The following is a 20,807-nucleotide window of genomic DNA, read 5'->3' as shown; positions in this document are numbered from 1 at the left end:
ATTTCACATCAAAGTGCAACTTTGTGCTGCTCCTTTCACTCACACAATCAACAATTTCTATATAAATTCTACTTTTTTATTTAAAGTGGAGCTTACTTAAATTTTAGAGATCCAAATAAAACACAAATTAACACAATGATTAAAGAGGAATCAGAGCCCATTAAGTGTTTAATTTGACAGGTCAGTTCTACATTTTATAAATATAATGTCATTCATCCTCCAAATGCCATTTTTAAACCCTCAAATCTCACTTTTTTGTTTTATTTGTTATTCCATGCAGCACTTACATTAGCCACTATAATGTGTCTAACCCTTGATCAAATTAGACCTGTTCTGTTTTGGGGGTTTTTTTTGTTGTTTTTTTCTTCTAAGTGTTAAAAGTCATTTCATGAGAAAATTGCATAGTTAATACCTGTGGACCTGCCTTCAGCCAAGGTATTTCCACCAGTTGCTCCACTTGAGGATCCCACAGCTGTAAGAAATTTAGGAAAAAATGTAATTGTTTAACAATTGTACTGTTCTTCTTTAACATCACTGACACAGAAAACAAACTGCTTTCTTTAATTATCAGAACACTTGAGAAAAAACTTGGCTAATATAAAATCAGGATCTGTCTCTCAGCTTTTGTTTCTCTTAATTTACCCTTGATTTGCACCTCCTGTTTATGAATCCCTCAGTGGGTTAGTGTCTATTAGTGTCTACATGTCAGATCAACTAAATAAAAGTTTAAGTGAGGGAATACATACTTTACAGAGGGATAAAGTTTCAAGTAAAATTCAAAACCAAAGCTACAACAGCTACAAAAATAAGGAAACATGTTTGGTTACAATAAAAAAAGACAACAAACAAAATGTAAATTAAACAAAATGTAATGAAAATGTAAATAATGTTTAGATTGCATTCTGGTAGAAACATTTTTATTTCTTGAAAAATGTACTACAGTAACTGCTAAAACATTGAAATCAAGATATTGTATTAGAGTGAGTATTTGCATAAGGCATAAATGAGGATGAATAAAGGATGGCGGTTTTCTGTTTTTTCTTATTGTCAACAAATCTCATGTGCAGAATCAAATCAACAATGAATCGATCCTACTTACATGTATTGTGTTTATCCAAAGCCTGATATATGTGCTGTAGACCTCTGTTGTTTTCAAAAAACTATTAAAAACATGTTAATGAGCCACATCGCTGCACTGGGTGACATGTTCCTTCATCCCTGAAGACAGTGGTTACCGTAGTAATCTGTAACTGTTACTGTTAAGAGACTCGCGTCCTCGCACATGAACGGTGGCCTCTTCCTGACATAGAAATACTTTGTGGAGAGTAAAAACTTGATCGCTGTTATTAGTTATTGGAGCCATTTTTAAACAACTAACCACACTCTTTGTGGCACAGAGGAATAACATGTCAGGCTTTGGATACAGACACAATACTTGTGAGTAGGATCGATTCATTGTTATCGTTGCTCTGCACGTGAGATTTGTAGACAATAGAAAAGCTGAAAATTGCCATCCTCATCCCTAACTATAGGCAGTCCTAAACTTCAATAATCAATCAAGAATAATGTATTTTGAACAAAGTATTTATCAGTATTTCAGTCGACTTTACATTTAAGGCAGCAAAATGCAATGTTTGCCAACATGCATGTTTTTAAGTTGAAGTGCCTCTTTATGTTTTGTAATGAACCTACCTCTCACTGTAGCACCAGCTGGTCCAGCTGATGATGCTGCAGCTGCAACACATTAAATGATAACCTTATAATAAATACATTGTTCTAGACAAGAATACTTCAGCAGGCAAACCAAAGTACAAGAATACTGCACAGAATAGCTGGCCAAGTTCAGCTCTGCAAATTCAGCTAAAGACAACTTCTCAGCAGTTTATTTAAAATGGTCAAATGTGAAATATGTGAAAAACAAACAAACAAACACAACAACTTAGGTGCTACAATAATATCATGGTGATCTTCCGATTTGGTTTAAAAATTACAAACATTTTAAACATTGATGAAATTCCAATCGGTTTTATTCTGGTTGAAATATTTGCAACAAATGTGTGAAATATTTATGACATATGACTGAAAGCTGAAATCTCGTATAGTAATGGACAGTAAATATATGCAGTGTCTTACCTTCTGAATGACCAGATTTTGGATAGTCAGCTGAAATAAAATGGAGAACAAAACATATACCAATATTTGCTGATATTGTGGGTTTATGTATTTCATTCACAACAAAAGATTAAATAATGAGACATTTTAGCTAAATAAAATATCTATTACATTTAATATCATTAATATTCTATTTCTAGTTCAAAAACAACCGGATGTTATTACAGCGGTGATCAAATTTGTTGTGTTTTGATAAATCGCTCTGTCTCAAAACCCATACTTGCTGTCTTAAGCACTTCTATGGGTTTCTGACTATTCATGGAATAAGATAAACAGGAATTTCTCCTCATTATCACGTATTAAATGGCAGGTGAACACATAATTCAGACAGCTACAACCAGAATATCACACCCACAGAGCAACACGTCCATTTTCAGTGTGCATTGGTGTTGGTGATTCAGGTCTCATTAATTATTGACATTAATTATATAGAATGGTTAAGTTAATGGAAAAGATAGAATGCATTATCTTTTTATATAGTGTAGGTAATATTTTTTAACAACCACTGACCTTCTTGAATTTCACAGGTCCACACTGGTTCACTCACTGGTTCACACACTGGTTCACCCTTCTTTGCATAATGGTCAAAGAGTGAAAGGTAGAAGTCTCTGTCTGGATTTTTAATGAACACTTCATAGAAATTTGGGTCTTGGCTGTCATATCTGAGGGTTAATTTCTGTGTAAAAATACAACATAAAAGGAGAGGAGGAGTTAGTTTTTGACAAAGGTAAACAGTCAAATTAAATCCTTTACAACAAAAACAAAACTAGATGATTAGTGTCTGGTTATTAGGAACACTGTTTTGCACATGCTCAGATCATTCACATTTCTGTCTGGCTGCTGATCTCTCCCAAACTCTGAACACAGCGAGCAAAGCTGACTCCACATTCACCAAGCAGTATTGGCAACCTTCTTGAAGTAGCTTATGTGTGACCAAAAAGTCAATAGATTTGTCACTAGGCTCTTAAAAGCTGTATCTAGGGAGAACGTTGCTAAGTTGACAACACCGATCACGTGTCCCTTTGTACAAATTGCCAATACAAACAGAGATGCATCTATTTACAATCAAAGGAGTCTAAATGCCAATTCCCTTAATTGTATCCATGTTTCTCACTTGCAGATTTTCCTTGTGTCTTACATCGTGTTCACATCATATTGTTCAGTGTTTAATTACAGCCAAGTTGGAAAAGGCGTTCACATCAGCTACCTGATTGCAATTCTGAGTTGAAAATGTTTTAAATTTCTGACAGTTACAATATTTCCAACATGGCTAAAAGAACTACGAAAGTGTCAAAATCCCTGCAGCAAAATGGCTGCAATTTCACCGTCAGTCACATTTAAAAAATCTAATAATAACACAAATACAATAAATCTACTTGAAATAAAATATCGTTAAAATGTGCAAGGCCATGTGTGACCACACCATTTGTACACCTCAATGTGAAATGCAATGGCTTTGATCCTATTTTATCTTTTCATACAATACGTCTGAACCACAATTCACTATATAACTGAAGCGAGGTCTGTGAGCTAGTTCAGGCAGCCAAAGTCAAGTGGCTGCTCCACTCACAAGCCATATTTGCCTCACTGTGACATATATCCAACACACCCTTATAATCTTGGCAGTGTACTTAAGTCGTCAGTACTCTGCTCACATTTAGCCATCCTGCTGCCACACTGCTCATACAAGCTATGCTTGCTTGCTGCCATTTGTAGGCCTATAGAGTTTCAAAAGCTCGACCTCCACCCCAGCATCCACCTGTAGGCTCTGAGTCTAGGAGGGAAGTTAGTACTGTTGCTCCCAACTCCTTGCTGTGTGACATCAATGTTTCCTTGTGGGGAGTCACGAGATCAGAGCCTAGACGCCAAACATTAATGCTGTACATGTTCTGCATTTAAATAATAATGTACTCCACATGAGTTGGCTGACTGAAATGTAATTACTGAGAGACAGTACAAAGTATACCGGAGGGGAAATTTTAGCTGTGTCTATGTCTGCGGTGAGAACGAATCCTTGTTGCATTTTCAGATACTTGTCTGGACGTGGCTTCCAGATTACTGTGTATCCATCTGAGAATTCCGTTTTGTCCACTGTCTGGAAAAAAAAGCAATATACTGTAAGCACAAAGCTGCTTCAAGGTTACAGTAGCAAACATTGTCATTTGTGTTTTAAAGTACATGAATAAGCAATACGGTTTTTACAATAGAGTATTAGGAGCACTGTTGGGAAAAAATGAAATGTGAGGTTTCCAGAATAGACAAGATATTGAGGAAAAGATGATGTTATGAAAATAATATATATTTTAAGAATAACCAAATACGCTGCTGTAGAATTGTGGTTTAATGAGTAAACAGGCGAGAGCAGCCTTCATTAAAAATTAAGTTACAGTATATTTCATCAGTGAAGGAAATACTTAGTGTATCACACCCGCAGTCAAAATACAATAAACCAACTGCATTATTTCTGAGTTGTATAATCTTATGAAGCAGCTGCTGAAGCACATTGAGCACTTGGTTTTGTCCAGACAGCTGTGCCAAAGAGAGCAGAGATCAAATCTCAATGTATGGTGTCGGAAAAGGATTGAAGGCTGCTGCACATTGACATGCAGTGAGCAGTGGGCTTAATTTGAAAAGTTTCAGTTTGTCAGTGAGATCTCTTTGTCTCCAACCTGCTGACAGAAATCTGACGAGAATCACTTGGTCCATCATCTTAAAATAAGGAAACGTGTCCACTTCGCTGTGTCATGTTTTAAGTGGCTTATCTTCAATAAAATGTGCTTAAAAATAACAAGTGTAAATGTGAACTTTGTTATTGATCACACATGTATGTTTCAATGGTAAGTCATATTTTTGGATGTCGTTTTAAGAAGATTTTTAAATGGGAATACAGAAAGGGGAAAAAAACCTTCTGTGACCAGCGACTCCTCCCACTTCACAACTCTATTCTCACAATTTCACTTTTTTTCCACCACTGGCCCTAATACTCAGTTGTAGGTTTTTTAATCTGATTATATTATACATTTGTGATAGTAAGATATTAAATAACCTGTTTTAGAGCAGGATCATGTGGGATCAGATACACATGTAGTTTGAGGAACGTTGTGTTTGGTTTATAGTATATTAACACGTTGCATTTTATTTTCACTGGAAAGCCAATTTTCATCAGAACCGCTCTTGGAGAGAAAACTGGTTCGGATAACTTGACATGGGATGATGTGACCTCAGACACGTCCTCAACAACATCTCCACAGGCATCTATGTGTAGGACTGCAAACTTGTCTAATATTGTAGAGTCATCTGCACAAAATACAAGCACATATATTTAATGAGGAGAAAGGGATTGTATCACAATACATTTAAATACATGTTTACTTATTTCTTCATGTCCACTTACCTGTGCAGATCCAGTGTGGCAGGTACACTTCATTTAACTTCCCAGCAATGACTGTGATGTCCAGTAGAGGACCTGCAGGCATGTATTGTAAGCTTTCCATTCTCTCCATGTGTTCTTCCCAAGACCAGAACTGGTACTTAATGCTGACCTTTTCTTCACAGACCCATCGCAGGTCAGAGACACTGCATTCAAACCTTCCTGCTTCAGACTGTAGGCTGAAAGAAAAAAAACAAAAGAGTTTGTGCATATGTGCAAAAGTGTAATGGAGTAAATGTAAACTTAACCAGTAGGTGCCTTGATTTTATTTAAAGCGATGTGTCTAATTATCACTGTTACTGTAACTTGGCAGGAAAAAAGATCTTAGTTGTCCCTCTGGGAAAAAATTCAAAGAACCTTGCCGAAATGTTTGCCATAGTTCCAGTTTGTTGTGACACAATATTGAAGATGTTATTTTTACCTGTAAGTTGGAGCCTCATCTGCATCTGTACTGTTCACTTCAGGTTCAAGTTTAGTCCAGTCATTGGACTCCTGCACAGGAGGACAATCACTTTTGTAAATACTGTAAGTGGAATTGTTCCTGTTTAATCTTTTTCAACATCATACAAATGAACAAATAAAAAAAATATTAAAAGAAAGGGATTACCATAATGCTTCCATGAGCCTCAAACTCCAAGCTTCTTGAAGGCCCTTGTTAAAACACATTTGAAAATGTTGTGTTAATATAATGTTTATATATAAAACCATATTTTAACTAACAAATGCTTTGCTGCTTTAGCACTATGTGCTACATAACACTCCTCCAGTATGAGAACAATATGTTAGAGTAGCAGCACTTCACAGGACTTCTGTTATGTACAACGTACAGGCTAGCTACATGTAGCCAACATCAAACATGTAAAGTAATGAATGTTGATGTTGCCGTCATGCTATATAGTCAATGTCCTGTATCATGCTGTTGTGGTACCAAACCAGATACCGAAAACCAATAACTTAATGATGGTGTAAGTGTTTGTTTTTTTTCACACAACTTACCTTTGGATCCTGAGCTGGTGTCTAACAAAATCTGCACCAGATCCATCCTGTTCATCTTCATTAAAACCTCCCCGATCACCTCCACAGCCTGTTGACCACAAATCTCCACCATCAGATCCACTAAATCAACTGTGCTGTCTGCCCTCTCTATTCGGACTCCTGGGATTCTTGGGAGGTCTTTCATTTGTAGGTTCTGCAGCCACCACTTGACCTGCTCGATCTCCCCAAGACATAATTCTTCCAGTGTTTCCAAAAGCTTCTCCTTAACTCGTGTCATTGTTTCATCCTGATGGATTCAAAGTGATCAGAGGGCATTTATATAATATTTCCACTGTAATGATAAAACACTGATGTCTTTGCATCAATGGAAACATTTAAATCATGTGACTAATATTAACCACATGAGGCAAAATTATACATTTAGTGAAATCAGACTCCTGCACCAGAGGACAATCACTTATGTAAATAACTGAAATTGTTCAATTTACAAATAAACATAAGACCAAATTGAATAATAAAAGGGATTACCATAATGCCTCCATGAGCCCCAGACGCCAAACCTCCTGAAGGACCTTGTTAAAACACATCAGAAAATGTTTTAAATTATTATATATTTATAAATGGAATCATATGGTAACCTTCCAGATGCTCTGCTGCTTTAGCACTATGTGCTATACTCTCATATATTCTGTGCATACACATCTATCGTGTGTCTGTCAATCCTGGGAGAGGGATCCATCCTCCGTCACTCTTCCTGAGGTTTCTTCAATTTATTCCCCGTTAAAAGGTTGTTGTTTGTAGTATTGGTCTATACAAATAAAATTGACTTGACTTCACTTCACTACATATTATGCAGGACTTACTGCTGAGAAAAGTCTAAATTCAGGAAAAGTGGCAGCACTTCACAGGACTGTTATGTACAACGTACAGGCTAGCTACATGTAGCTGTTGTAGTAACGATTCCTCATGAGAGGGAAAGATTATACAATAAAAATATAGGAACAATCATATAATTATTTGTTTTGCATGTACATATATTACAATAAACAACTGGATAGTAACCAACATCAAACATGTAGATTAATGGGCGTTGATGTTGCCATCATGCTATATAGTCAATGTCCTGTATTATGCTGTCGTGGTACCAAGCCAGGTACCAAAAACCAACAACTTAATGATGGTGTAAGTGGAACTTAATGCTTACAACTAAATTCTTCTCACAAATAATGCAGAAATTAGTTTGCATGACATTTTTTTTGCAACAAAATATCCCGATATTTGAAAATTATAATGATTATAATTATTTTCCCAGGTGTTTGAAAATCCATCCAGTCATCAGTGTCCTGTCTTATGTTGTCCTTGCACCAAGCCAGGTGCCAAAAACTAAAGAGGCAATGAACATTTCTTACATCTTAATGATGGCGTAACAGGAACTTAATCATGATTAATTACATATTTTTTTGCCAGATTACAATGAATATAAAATATTCAATAACAGTTTTCATTGGAACTACGTTTCTTAAACCAAAGAAATAAACCTTATAAAACTGTTGACAGCATGTTCTGAGGATTATTCAGTTTAACAGAGACACTGTTCCTCAAAAAAAAAAAAACTTTTTCAGGAAGAATTATTAAACGCAATCCCTCAATGGTGTGAGCATCACAAAAGAATTTCATTCACCTCCATTATATTGGCTGCAGATGCCACTACAGGTGAGTGAGGGCTTTTTCATGTTGTGTGTTTTTATTTTTGTATTATTGGGCCTAATTCACTAATATGTGCATAGAAATGTTCTCACTGTGTGCACAAAATAAGCGTGCATGCAAAATCACCATAGGATTCATGACACATGCGCACTGGCCAATTTTGCTTTTACCACCATGCGTATGTTAGTGAATCAGCATCATTCTAAATTGACAGGCGCTCTACTGGTAATAAGCATACTAACACACCCCAATTTCTCTGTGTAAGGAAAGCTCTGTTGGAGCAGTGCAGCAGTGGAGAGAGCTGTCACTCATTGCAAAGAGGGCCGTGATGTTAAAAATGTAGAAAAACTTAACTGCTAGTGAAATGCAAACAATAGTTTCAGAAGTAGAAGCCAGAAAAGGCAGATTTAGCTGGTAAACATGTGATTGGCACAACTGTTTGGAGCCTAATTGTGAATCCTGTATACAGCCTGCATACCTGTTGTACCACGATCACGCAGTACGTCTGTAACAAAATAAGAAGTTGGTAAATGTGTAGATCTGTATAAAACTCTAAAGCTGCGCCAGGTGTGCATCGTATTTTGTCTCTGTCCACAATAGGCCGTGATTTAGTGAAAGCAGAGTGTCCCTCCTTGTGCCACTACTGAACTGTCAGGCTGTGAGGACGCTGAACAGGCTGCTGGTTAAACAGCCGCATATATTACAGCCAACTCTGATGGGGGAAATTAATCGGTGTCACATTCCAATATGGAAACTCTGATTTATAAACTATTGTCATATAAAGCGGACACAGGTCAATTTTAATAAATTAATAATTTCATTACATTTATGATGATGATTTATGGATTACAACGTCTTCATTATTAATTTTATATGTAGTAAATAAATTGTGTATTATTAACAATTTCACACTTTTGGATGTTGTATATTTAGGCCCAATCATTTTTAAGATAATTGTGGTTCTAATACACTGTTTACATTGAATACATTTTGACTATATAATTTTTTAGACTGTGGGATGTTTATGATTTGTGTGTATGCATGGTCTAAGGCCATTCTAAATTTGTTTGCAGAGTAAGAAAAAATTCAGTTAAGAACATATTGATGAACCCCGGATTTGTGCTTAAAACCTTCGTTGTGCGTACATGCTGTTTGTGAACAGTCAAAAGGCAGACAGAATATGAGCGGACAGAGTGCGGTATGACGTGCAACAAAAGTCCGCGACTGCAATCACACCACACCATTACAGTTATGTGGTATGCACCTTAACCATTAGACTTTTAGGAAGCTGCTTGTGATTTTTGTTTTTTGGTAACTTGAGAGAAGAAACCCTTTGAAAAGATCTCGCTTTTTCAAGTAGTAGATGTCATTTTGGAAATTATGCAATATGTAGGAGTCTAGTTATTCTGGGTTTACTTTTGGCTTGTTTTTGCTGTGGACAATTTAAAAACAGTGACTGATCTAGAGTCATTGACTATAATGACTATACCGCATACAGTGAGTACCTTTGCTTGTGATAATGGCATCTAGATAATATGTCAAAACAACCACATATTCAAATGGCTGCCTGACTGTCCAAAATGTATTTTTAATGATGAAAAAACAGTAACATTAAAGTAGAATAAGACCCCACTCTGCATACCAAATGTTTGATATTGGAATAGCGTTGTTTAGGTTTTTTTTCACACAACTTACCTTTGGATCCTGAGCTTGTGTCTGACAAACTCTGCACCAGATCCATCCTGTTCATCCTCTTTAAAACCTCTCTGGTCACCTCCACAGACTGTTGACCACAAATCTCCACTATAATCTCCACTAAGTCCTCCATGCTGTCTGCCCTCTCTATTCGGACTCTTGGGATTCTTGGGAGATCTTTCACTTGAAGGGTCTGCAGGTACCACTTGAACAGCTCGATCTTCCGGAAACGTAATTCTTCCAGTGTTTCCAAAAGCTTCTTCTTTACTGGTGTCATTGTTTCGTCCTGATGGATTCAAAGTAATCAGAGGACATTTATATATTATTTCCACTGTAATGATAAAACACTGATGTCTTTGCATCAATGGAAACATTTAAATCATGTGACTAATATTAACTACATTAGGCAAAATTATACATTTAGTGAAATCAGACTGCTGCACCAGAGGACAATCACTTATGTAAATAAATGAAATTGTTGTTGTTTAATCACTAATTTTGCAACATCACACAGATGAACAAATAAACAAATGAGCAAATTGAATAATAAAAGGGATTACCATAATGCCCCCATGAGCCCCAAACTCCAAGCTTCCTGAAGGACCTTGTTAAAACACATCAGGAAATGTTTTAAATCATGTTATGTTTATTAATGGAATCATATGGTAACTTTCCAGATGCTTTGCTGCTTTAGCACTATGTGCTACATATTCTCCTGTACTCTCATATACTCTTATTCTGTACACACAACATCTATTGGATGTCTGTCAATCCTGGGAAAGGGATCCCTCCTCTGTTACTCTTCAAGAGGTTTCTTCAATTTTTCCCCATTAAAGAGTTTTATTTTAGGGAGTTTTTCATTAATTCAAATCAAGGGTCTAAGGACAGAGGATGTTGTATTGCTGTACAGATTGCAACGCCTGCTGGGATAAATGTGTGATATTGGGCTACACAAATAAAATTGACTTGACTACTTAGCACTGTTCCAACATGAGAGCAATATGTTATGCAGGACTTACTGCTGAGAAAAGTCTAAGTTGAGGAAAAGTGGCAGCACTTCACAGGATTTCTGTTATGTACAACGTACAGGCTAGCTACATGTAGCCATTGTAGTAACGGTTCCTCATCAGAGGGAAAGATTATACAATAAAAATACAGTAGCCAACATCAAACATGTAAAGTAATGGGTGTTGATGTTGCCGTCATGCTATATAGTCAATGTCCTGTATTATGCTGTTGTGGTACCAAGCCAGGTACCAAAAACCAACAGCTTAATGATGCTGTAAGACAAGCTTAATGCTAACAACTAAATTGTTCTCAGAAATAACGCAGAGATTAGTTTGCATAATTAGATCTTTTTTTGCAAAAACACCCCCAACATTATAATCATTATAATTATTTTCACAGGTGTTAGTAAATCCATCCAGCCATCAGTGTCCTGTCATTGCACCAAGCCAGGTACCAAAAACCAGGTAATGCAAATATTTTACATCTTAATGATGGTGTAACAGGAACTTAATGATGATTAATTACATGTTTTTTGCCAGATTACAAGAAATGTAAAATGTTCAATGTTCAATGTTCAAAGTAGAATAAGACCCTACTCTGCATATCAAATGTTTGATATTTGAATTGTATTGGGGTTTTGTTTCCACAAAACTTACCTTTGGATCCTGAGAGGGTGTCTGACAACCTCTGCACCAGATCCGTCTTGTTCATCTTCTTTAAAACCTCCATGGTCACCTCCACAGACTGTTGACCACAGATCTCAACCATCAGCTCCACTAAGTCAACTTTGTTCTGTGCCATCTCTATTCGGACTCTTGGGATTCTTGGGAATTCTTTCATTTGAAGTTCCTGCAGGACCTCTTTGAATTGCAAGAATTCCCAGAAACGTAATTCTTTCAGTGTTTCCAAAAGTTTCTCCTTAACTGGTGTCATCGTAACATCCTGATGGATTAAAAGTGATCAGAGAGCATTTATGTAATATTTCCACTGTAACGATAAAACACTGATGTCTTTGCATCAATGTAAACATTTAAATCATGTGAGTATTGTAACAACTAATATATATATATTACACAAAGAAATACTGTGATTAATCTACATTGATTTTATAAAGACAAAGTGTGAGCACAGTGTGATTCATTTAATTTATTTCTATAAACTGGTTATTAGTAATTGTGATTTATTGCATGTCTCCAACTCTTTCTGACACTGTGCTGCCAAAAGTAGGAATGAGACACCTGATCACATGTTCTTATTGCTTCAACAGAAGCTGTGATATTTCTGCTTTAAAAACTCTTTCCACCTATTTACCATCAGAGTTGAATAAGAAAGTCTGGAAAAACATACACATCATAAACATTTAGTTGTCCTGTTGTCATCCTCAGTAGTAGAGATAGCACAGATTTTATTATAACATTATTGGTGGATAAAATATTTCAGCTCAAAATCTCAATCAGAATCCTGCTTCAGTTCAGTGAGCACCATCTGATGAAATGATGTCATTGGTTTGTATCATTATTAAGAGAAGGGAGGGAATTATTATTACTGAAGAGAAGGAAATAAAACAAGACTCATGAATGTCTGGTTTACCATCAGGTGATATAATCAGATACTATCAGACTATCTTGCTTTTAAAATAAATCTAATATTAAGGATTAATTGCAAAAGGAACGTGTGTGTGTGTGTGTGTGTGTGTGTGTGTGTGTGTGTGTGTATGTGTGTCTGTGTGTGTCTGTGTGTGTCTGTCTATTATAACATTATTGGTGGATAAGATATTTCAGCTCAAAATCTCAATCAGAATCCTGCTTCAGTTCAGTGAGCACCATCTGATGAAATGATACCATTGGTTTGTATCATTATTTAAAGTGGTCAAGATGAGGATCATTTTCAACCAGCAGCTATTTGATGAAAGCTGTGTTGTGTAAAGTGTGTCTGATGTGACATTACTCACTTTCTGGGGCAGTGAAGACCTCTGCTTCTCTAAGGAGAAAGAAAATAGAAAATAAAACCTTTGAATATCATTAAAACATTAACATTTTTCCTCCCCTTAAAGTCAAACTGAAACTGGAATTCTCCTCACTTTGTTTGGAAGGAAATATGATCTAAAATGATGCTGCAGCTATTGTGCATCGTTTTCACTTTTCCAAGAGGAGAAAACCATTTTTGTATTTGTAAAGTGGCTGACTGACATCTGAGAGCTGCAATGCTAACTTCCCTACTGTGCTACTGACTGGAGAAAGTCGTAGTCTGATAATGATGATACCACATAGCCTTGGTTATGTAACATTAGCAACTGAAGAGGTCTGTCACTTTACATTATTTAATATTTGTGAGTATCCACTGTGCTGTTAAATTTGTTTTCCACTCAGAAAGTGTAAGCTAGCAAGCTAGACTAACTAACTTCCACTCAAAGTAGAAGATAGCCTAGCTCTCTAATGTTAGATTCCTACCAGATGTTACATGTCAGAGACGTGTTGATTTAATTAATGATTTGTTGCCCCCTGCCCGCTACTTTTCTCACACTTTACATTTGTGATTAAATGTAGTTTGCACTCAAGCAGATATACTGTACATTTTTAAAATAAATCATTAGATGTATTCATTAGACAAATGTGATTGTGTAACATGACAGTTTTGTCTTCTTTGTTTTACCTTTGGGTCCTGAGCTGGTGTCTGATAGCCTCTGAACCAGATCAGATCTGCTCATTTTCTTGAAAGTCTTCTTCATGAGATCCACAGACTGTTGACCATAGTTCTGCAACATCAGATTCACTATGGCTTCTCTGTCTGCTGTGTAACTCAACCTCAGTGAGCTGTCTGGGAGGTTCATCTGGGAGACAGTCCACCGCAGGACCTCTTTGAATTTCTTTAACTCCTGAAAACTCAAATCCTTCAGTGTTTCCAAAAGCATCTCTTTAACAGCTGCCATTGTTGCTACCTGGAATAATCAAAACATTGATGAGACATACAGTATATTCAATCCACTAGAAAAAAAACACTAAAATAGTTTCTCATTGCATCTCATGAATGTAAGTGTAGATGTGGGTGTTATATGTTTATCTGTGAGATCACTGTCAAAGCTGAAGAAGAAACTCAGGAAAAATGTATATGTTGACATTTCCTCATCTAATCCTCAGTGTTAAAGATATGAAACATTACTGATGGATAAAATTGTAGCTTGAATGCAGCTTCAGTGAAAAATATTCAGCTTAAATCATGAGTTTGGGTTGTATCAGTATTTAAAATGTTCAAGATGAGGATCATTCTCAACCTTCAACTATTGAATAAAAGCTGTGTTGTATTGAGTCAGACAGATGTGACATTGCTCACTTTCTGGATCGGATTATCCACATAATGTTTCTCTGAGGAGACCAGAGACCACCAGATCACCAGATCAAGCCTGTTCATGTCCTTTAAAACCTTCTTCATCATCTCCATAGACTGTTGGCCATACTCCTGCACAATAATTAACACTATGTCCTGCATGTCTGTTGTCATCAGCAGCCTCCATTGGATGTCAAAACGTTGTCTTGTGAGCCTCAAGTGATTCAAGAGGACTTCCTTGGAGTCTTCAAGCTCCCTTTTACTCAAACCAGCCAGTGTTTCCAAAAGCAGCTCTATAACAGACGTCATTGTTTCTACCTGGTAAATTCAAAGAAAATGTTCATTGGGCAAATGTACAATCTCTCAGCTAGATTTTTCTGTTTACATCTCATCAACATGTGTGTTTTTATAAATGTGGATATATACAGTTTACATTTCCCCAGTGGTAGAGGTAACACTGATTTTTAACATTATTAGTTAACAACATTCTTGCTTCAGACCTCATGTGTACATGATGCAACCTGAATGTAGCTTCAGTTCTGAGAGAACCAGCTGGTGAAAATCAGAAATTTGATTTGTATCATCATTTATGATGTTGTACATGTTTTTTTCCTGCATCTGTTGAATGAAAGTTGTATCTGTAAAGTCCGACAGATGTGACATTACTCACTCTCTGGATCAGTGCAGACCACTGTTCATCCACAGAGTGTTTCTCTGAAGAGAAGGAAATAAAACAAGACTCATGAATGCCTGGTTTACCATCAGGTGATATAATCAGACACTATCAGACTATCTTGCTTTTAAAATAAATCTAATATTAAGGATTAATTGCAAAAGGAACATGTGTGTGTGTGTGTGTGTGTGTGTGTATGTGTGTCTGTGTGTCTGTGTGTGTGTCTGTGTGTAGGCATGTATGTATGTATATTTCTTTTGTAAAGCACTTTGAGCTGCATTTTATGTCATGAAAGGTGCTCTATAAATAAAGTTTATTATTATTGTTATTATTATTATTATTATTATTATTATTACCAACTAACTTTGTGAAGCTCATATTGTTTTTGTTGAGATTGTGTCAGGGAGGTGTTGAGTCAAATCTATATTTCTGCTGTCATGGTGGCCTATATGTTGTTGCTCCATTGCTTTATCTAATATTTTGTACTGCAGATTTATTAATTATCAAAATTAATGTGACATGACAGTTGTCTTATTTATCTCACCTTTGCGTACTGAGCTGGTCTCTGACAGCCTCTGCACCAGATCAGTCCTCTTCATTTCCTTGAAAACCTCCCTGATCACCTCCACAGACTGTTGGCCACATCTCTCCACCATCAGATCCACAACTTTTGTCCTGTCTGCCGGGCCCAGTTTGATCCATGGAATGAATGGAAGGCCCTTCTTGAAGTGAGTGAACTGCAGGAGCCACTTAAGTGTCTTTAGCTCCTGATCACTCAAATCATTCAGTGTTTCTAAAAGCAGCTCTCTCACAGCCGTCTTTGTTGCTACCTGGAAAATTCAAAGAGTACATTCAAAGAGAAAATATGTTATTTCTCCACTGGGAATATTAAAGATTTATCTCTTTGCATCTACAGTATCAATGCCATTATTTTAGACATTTGGATGTTTTAAATAAGTTTTTCTACAAGATCACCTGAACTACTGATACATCTGGTAATTATGATTTGTCTTACTTTATATTCTTTAATACCTGTAAACTTGTTTATGTTTTTTATTTTCATTTTTACTTAATACTTTGAAAAAGCCTCACAATTATGTGAGAAACTGAGTTTAGTTTCATTAATCACCACTTATGTGATGATAAATATGACTTTAAACTTGCATCTTATTGAATTAAAGCTGTACTGCATGAGGTCAGGTTGATGTGACATTGCTCACTTTGTGGATCAGTGCAGACAAGTGTTCATCCACAGAGTGTTTTTCTGAGGAGGAAGAAAGGAAATAAAATGTTCTTTATAAAATTACAATACAAAGGGTTCAACACAAAATAAAAGTGAAGCCTCCTCAACAGTTAAAAAATATACATATAATATATATGATACATATAATTCATCACTAATATTTTCTCCCTGTCCCACAATATCTTTTCATATTTCACATAAGCAATCAAATATATTTTGTACACCAGCTGATACTGTCTTCTTTTCTCTACATTATAAATCATAATGTTTAAAATAAAGAATGGCTTATATCATAGCTTATAAACTCATGAGACACATGTTTTGTTCCAGTTTTATGATTTGAATATGTTTTTGTCTTTATTGTCTTACTTTTGGGTCCTGAGCTGCTGTCTGACAGCCTCTGCACCAGATCTCTCCTGTTCATCTTAATTAAAATGTCCTTGGTCTTCTTCACAGACTGTTGGCCGAACGTCTGCACCATAATAAACACTATGTCCTGCATGTCTGCCCTCATGAGCATCTCTAAGTAAGGTTTGCGGAGGTGAATTCGACTCTGGAGTAATTTCTTGAAGACCTCAAGCTCCCTGTCGCTCAAATCAGCCAATGTTTCCAGAAGCAGCTCTATAACAGACGTCATTGTTTCTACCTGGTAAATAAAAAGAAAATGTTCATTGGGCAAATGTACAATCTCTCAGCTGGGATGATTACAGATTTTTCTGTTTATGTCTCATCAATGTGTGTGTTTTTATAAATGTGGATATATACAGTTTACATTTCACCAGTGGTAGAGGTAACACTGATTTTTAACATTATAAGTTAACAACGTTCTTGCTTCAGTCCTCATGTGTACATGATGCAACCTGAATGTAGCTTCAGTTCTGAGAGAACCAGCTGGTGAAAATCAGGAATTTGTTTGTATCATCATTTATAATGTTGAACATGTTTTTTCCTGCATCTGTTGAATGAAAGTTGTATCTGTAAAGTCAGACAGATGTGACATTACTCACTCTCTGGATCAGTGCAGGCCACTGTTCATCCACAGAGTGTTTCTCTGAAGAGAAGGAAATAAAACAAGACTCATGAATGCCTGGTTTACCACCAGGTAATATAATCAGACACTATCAGACTATCTTGTTTCAAAATGATTGTAATATTAAGGATTAATTGTAAAAGGAACATAAAATCTGCTCGATAGTAACATCCTAAAAATCAATTACCACTTTCACCTGATGAACACTTATCAACATGACGTCACATTTGTTATTAAACTCAGTGTTAAAGTTTCACATAATGAAATGTAGATTAAAATAACTACAGAGCTTTGAGGACAGGATTCAAATCTGTCATCTTTACTCCTAGTTAAAGGAATAATATTTGTAATTTTGTTATTAGTGTTTCAAATGTTTTATGGTACCTACCTCCCTCTGTGGTTTTTACACCAGATGCTTCAACTGATGATCCTGCAGCTGAAACACATTTAATGAACATTGTAATTACATAATAAAGACACTGTGTGTAACCTTTATGTGTACTTGTCCAGAGTATAATACTCTGACTCCCAAGTATAATAAAAAGCCTTTAACACTTCATGGCTGAGACCAATGTGGTTTGAGAAAACACTTAATCAGGGTGTTAAAATAAAATACACAGACACTGCACACGTCACATGACACAGATGGATTACAGGTGTGTGGATGGAAGACAGGAGGAGGCCTTGGTTACAGAAATCACAGAGGGGATGAATGAGAATGAGTGTCCATAGTGGAGCCAAGTTTAAGTCAAATCGTAGCTATACAAAAATACAACACAACATATTCAAGTGAAATGATGTAGACAACATTAGCCAAGTTCCTATCTGACCATATACAACACAAGACTGGTAATAATGAGCTCTAACATTTCCCTCTGAAGTGATCTTTGTCCTGATTTTTGTATGTACAAGTAAATTTAATTAGTTCAATTAACCACTTCAAATATGAAATGAAGTACCAACTAACTTTGTGAAGCTCATATTGTTTTTGTTGAGATTGTGTCAGGGAGGTGTTGAGTCAAATCTATATTTCTGCTGTCATGGTGGCCTATATGGTGTTGCTTCATTACTTTATCTAATATTTTGTACTCCTGCAGATTTATTAATTATTATAAATTAATGTGACATGGCAGTTGTCTTATTTATCTCACCTCTGGGTTCTGAGCTGGTCTCTGACAGCCTCTGCACCAGATCTGTCTTCTTCATTTCCATGAAAACCTCCCTGATCACCTCCACAGACTGTTGGCCATACGTCTCCACCATCAGATCCACAACTTCTGTCCTGTCTGCTGGCTCCAGTTGGATCCATGGAAGGTCCTTCTTGAAGTAAGTGAACTGCAGGAGCCACTTAAGTTTTGTTAGCTCCTGATCACTCAAATCATTCAGTGTTTCTAAAAGCAGCTCTCTCACAGCCGTCTTTGTTGCTACCTGGAAAATTCAAAGAGTACATTCAAAGAGAAAATATGTTATTTCTCCACTGGGAATATTAAAGATTTATCTCTTTGCATCTACAGTATCAATGTCATTATTTTAGACATTTGAATGTTTTAAGAAATGTTTTTTCTGCAAGATCACCTGAACTACTGATACATCTGGTAATTATGATTTGTCTTACTTTATATTCTTTAATATCTGTAAACTTGATATGTTTTTTATTTTAATTCCAGGCTGTAATTCTGGCAAACACACTGTGCTGTCAAAAACTGAAATGAGCCACCTGATCTTAACATCACATGTTCTTGATGAACTGTAACGAAGGTGGCAGCACAAGTCAGGAACTGTTTTCTCAGTTTCATCTTCTGCATTTTGTCTCACAATTCTGCGAGAAACTGAGTTTAGTTTCATTAATCACCACTAATGTGATGATAAATATGATTTTAAATTTGCATCTTATTGAATTAAAGCTGTACTGCATGAGGTCAGGTTGATGTGACATTACTCACTTTGTGGATCAGTGCAGACAAGTGTTCATCCACAGAGTGTTTTTCTGAGGAGGAAGAAAAGAAATAAAAGAAAGTGATCAACATCAGGCTATATTGTTCTTTAAAATATTACAATACAAAGGGTTCAACACAAAATAAAACTGAAGCCTCCTCAACAGTCAATACATATACATATAATATATATGATACATATAATTCATTAATAATATTTTCTCCCTGTCCCACAATATCTTTTCATATTTCACATTAGTAATAAAATATCTTATGTATACCAGCTGATATTGTCTTCTTTTCTCTACATTATAAATCATAATATTTCAAATAAAGAATAGCCTATATCATAGCTTATAAACTCATGAGACACATGTTTTGTTCCAGTTTTATGATTTGAATATGTTTTTGTATCTATTGTCTTACTTTTGGGTCCTGAGCTGCTGTCTGACAGCCTCTGCACCAGATCTCTCCTGTTCATCTGAATTAAAATGTCCTTGGTCTCCTCCACAGACTGTTGGCTGAAGGTCTGCACCATAATAAACACCGTGTCCTGCATGTCTGCCATCATGAGCAGCATCCATGAGATCTCTAAGTAGGGTTTGTAGAGGTAACTTTGACTCCAGATGATTTGCTTGAAGTACTCAAGCTCCCTGTTACTCAAATCAGCCAGTGTTTCCAAAAGCAGCTCTATAACAGACGTCATTGTTTCTACCTGGAAAATACAAAGAAAATGTTCATTGGGTAAATGTACAATCTCTTAATTTTATTGATTACAGATTCATTGATGAGTGTGTTTTAGAAATGTGGATGTGGTGAGATTACATCACCAATGTTATACAAGCTAATAATGGAATTAATAATATTTGTCAAATTGATCGCATACTGTATAACTGTTACTTGTATGTGTTTACATTTCTTTAGTAACATCAAACTTTTGTCTCTTTTACAATTATTTTATCTGTACAAACAGGATCATGACTTTATTTTACTGTCTGGCTGTAACTCTTTCAAGTCTATGATCCCAAAACTGTGATGAGCCTTTTGATTTTATAACAGAGAAGCTGTGAGAACATGGCTGGTTGCATCTTTTCCTTTAATTTCTTGTTTTTATTGTCATCATATATTATACCTTCTGTTAACGTTATAAAATAAATCAAGAAAAAAAATATATTTTCCTTGTGGTTGATATAACACAAATTCTTAACATTATTAGTGAATAACGTTCTTGCTTAAGACCTCATGTGAAAATAGCTTCAGTTCTGTGAGAGAACTATTTATGTGAGGAAAAATTTGTTTGTATCATCAATTATAATGTTCAAGATGACGATGATTGTCAATCTTCATCTACTGCTGTGTAAAGTCAGACTGATGTGACATTACTCACTCTCTGAATCAGTGTAGGACGATGTTCCAAGTGTTTCTCTGAGGAGAAAATAAATATCAAAAGACTTATTAGAAATGTATTTAACATCAGTTATAATACAAAGGGTTTAATTCCACTAACCCTCCTTAACAATGAAATAATAATAATGTGCAGAGCTACTTGAAGATTTTCCAACAATGTTGAATGGTTTTGGATATATTTGTTATTG

General features: G+C 35.9%; 1 protein-coding gene across 3 annotated transcripts in view; it reads right to left on the bottom strand.

Annotated features, from left to right (window-relative positions):
- The window catches only part of LOC122987727, a 133,499-nt gene that overhangs the window by 109,124 nt on the left and 3,568 nt on the right, over nucleotides 1-20,807 (bottom strand). For all 3 annotated transcript variants that reach the window (XM_044359744.1, XM_044359745.1, XM_044359746.1), the window contains exons 5-13: nucleotides 20,600-20,637; nucleotides 19,639-19,927; nucleotides 19,222-19,265; nucleotides 18,430-18,706; nucleotides 17,667-17,714; nucleotides 17,256-17,299; nucleotides 16,618-16,894; nucleotides 16,226-16,269; nucleotides 15,550-15,835 (exon numbers count right to left, since the gene is read on the bottom strand). In XM_044359744.1, coding sequence (XP_044215679.1) covers nucleotides 15,550-15,835; nucleotides 16,226-16,269; nucleotides 16,618-16,894; nucleotides 17,256-17,299; nucleotides 17,667-17,714; nucleotides 18,430-18,706; nucleotides 19,222-19,265; nucleotides 19,639-19,927; nucleotides 20,600-20,637 — 1,347 coding nt within the window. The remainder of the gene's footprint in view (nucleotides 1-15,549; nucleotides 15,836-16,225; nucleotides 16,270-16,617; nucleotides 16,895-17,255; nucleotides 17,300-17,666; nucleotides 17,715-18,429; nucleotides 18,707-19,221; nucleotides 19,266-19,638; nucleotides 19,928-20,599; nucleotides 20,638-20,807) is intronic.

Source organism: Thunnus albacares, chromosome 8 (assembly GCF_914725855.1).
Source record: "Thunnus albacares chromosome 8, fThuAlb1.1, whole genome shotgun sequence".
In the NCBI taxonomy this organism is placed as follows: Eukaryota; Metazoa; Chordata; class Actinopteri; order Scombriformes; family Scombridae; genus Thunnus; species Thunnus albacares.
Note: the sequence above shows the minus strand (reverse complement) of the source record. Positions and strands in the feature narration are given on the sequence as shown.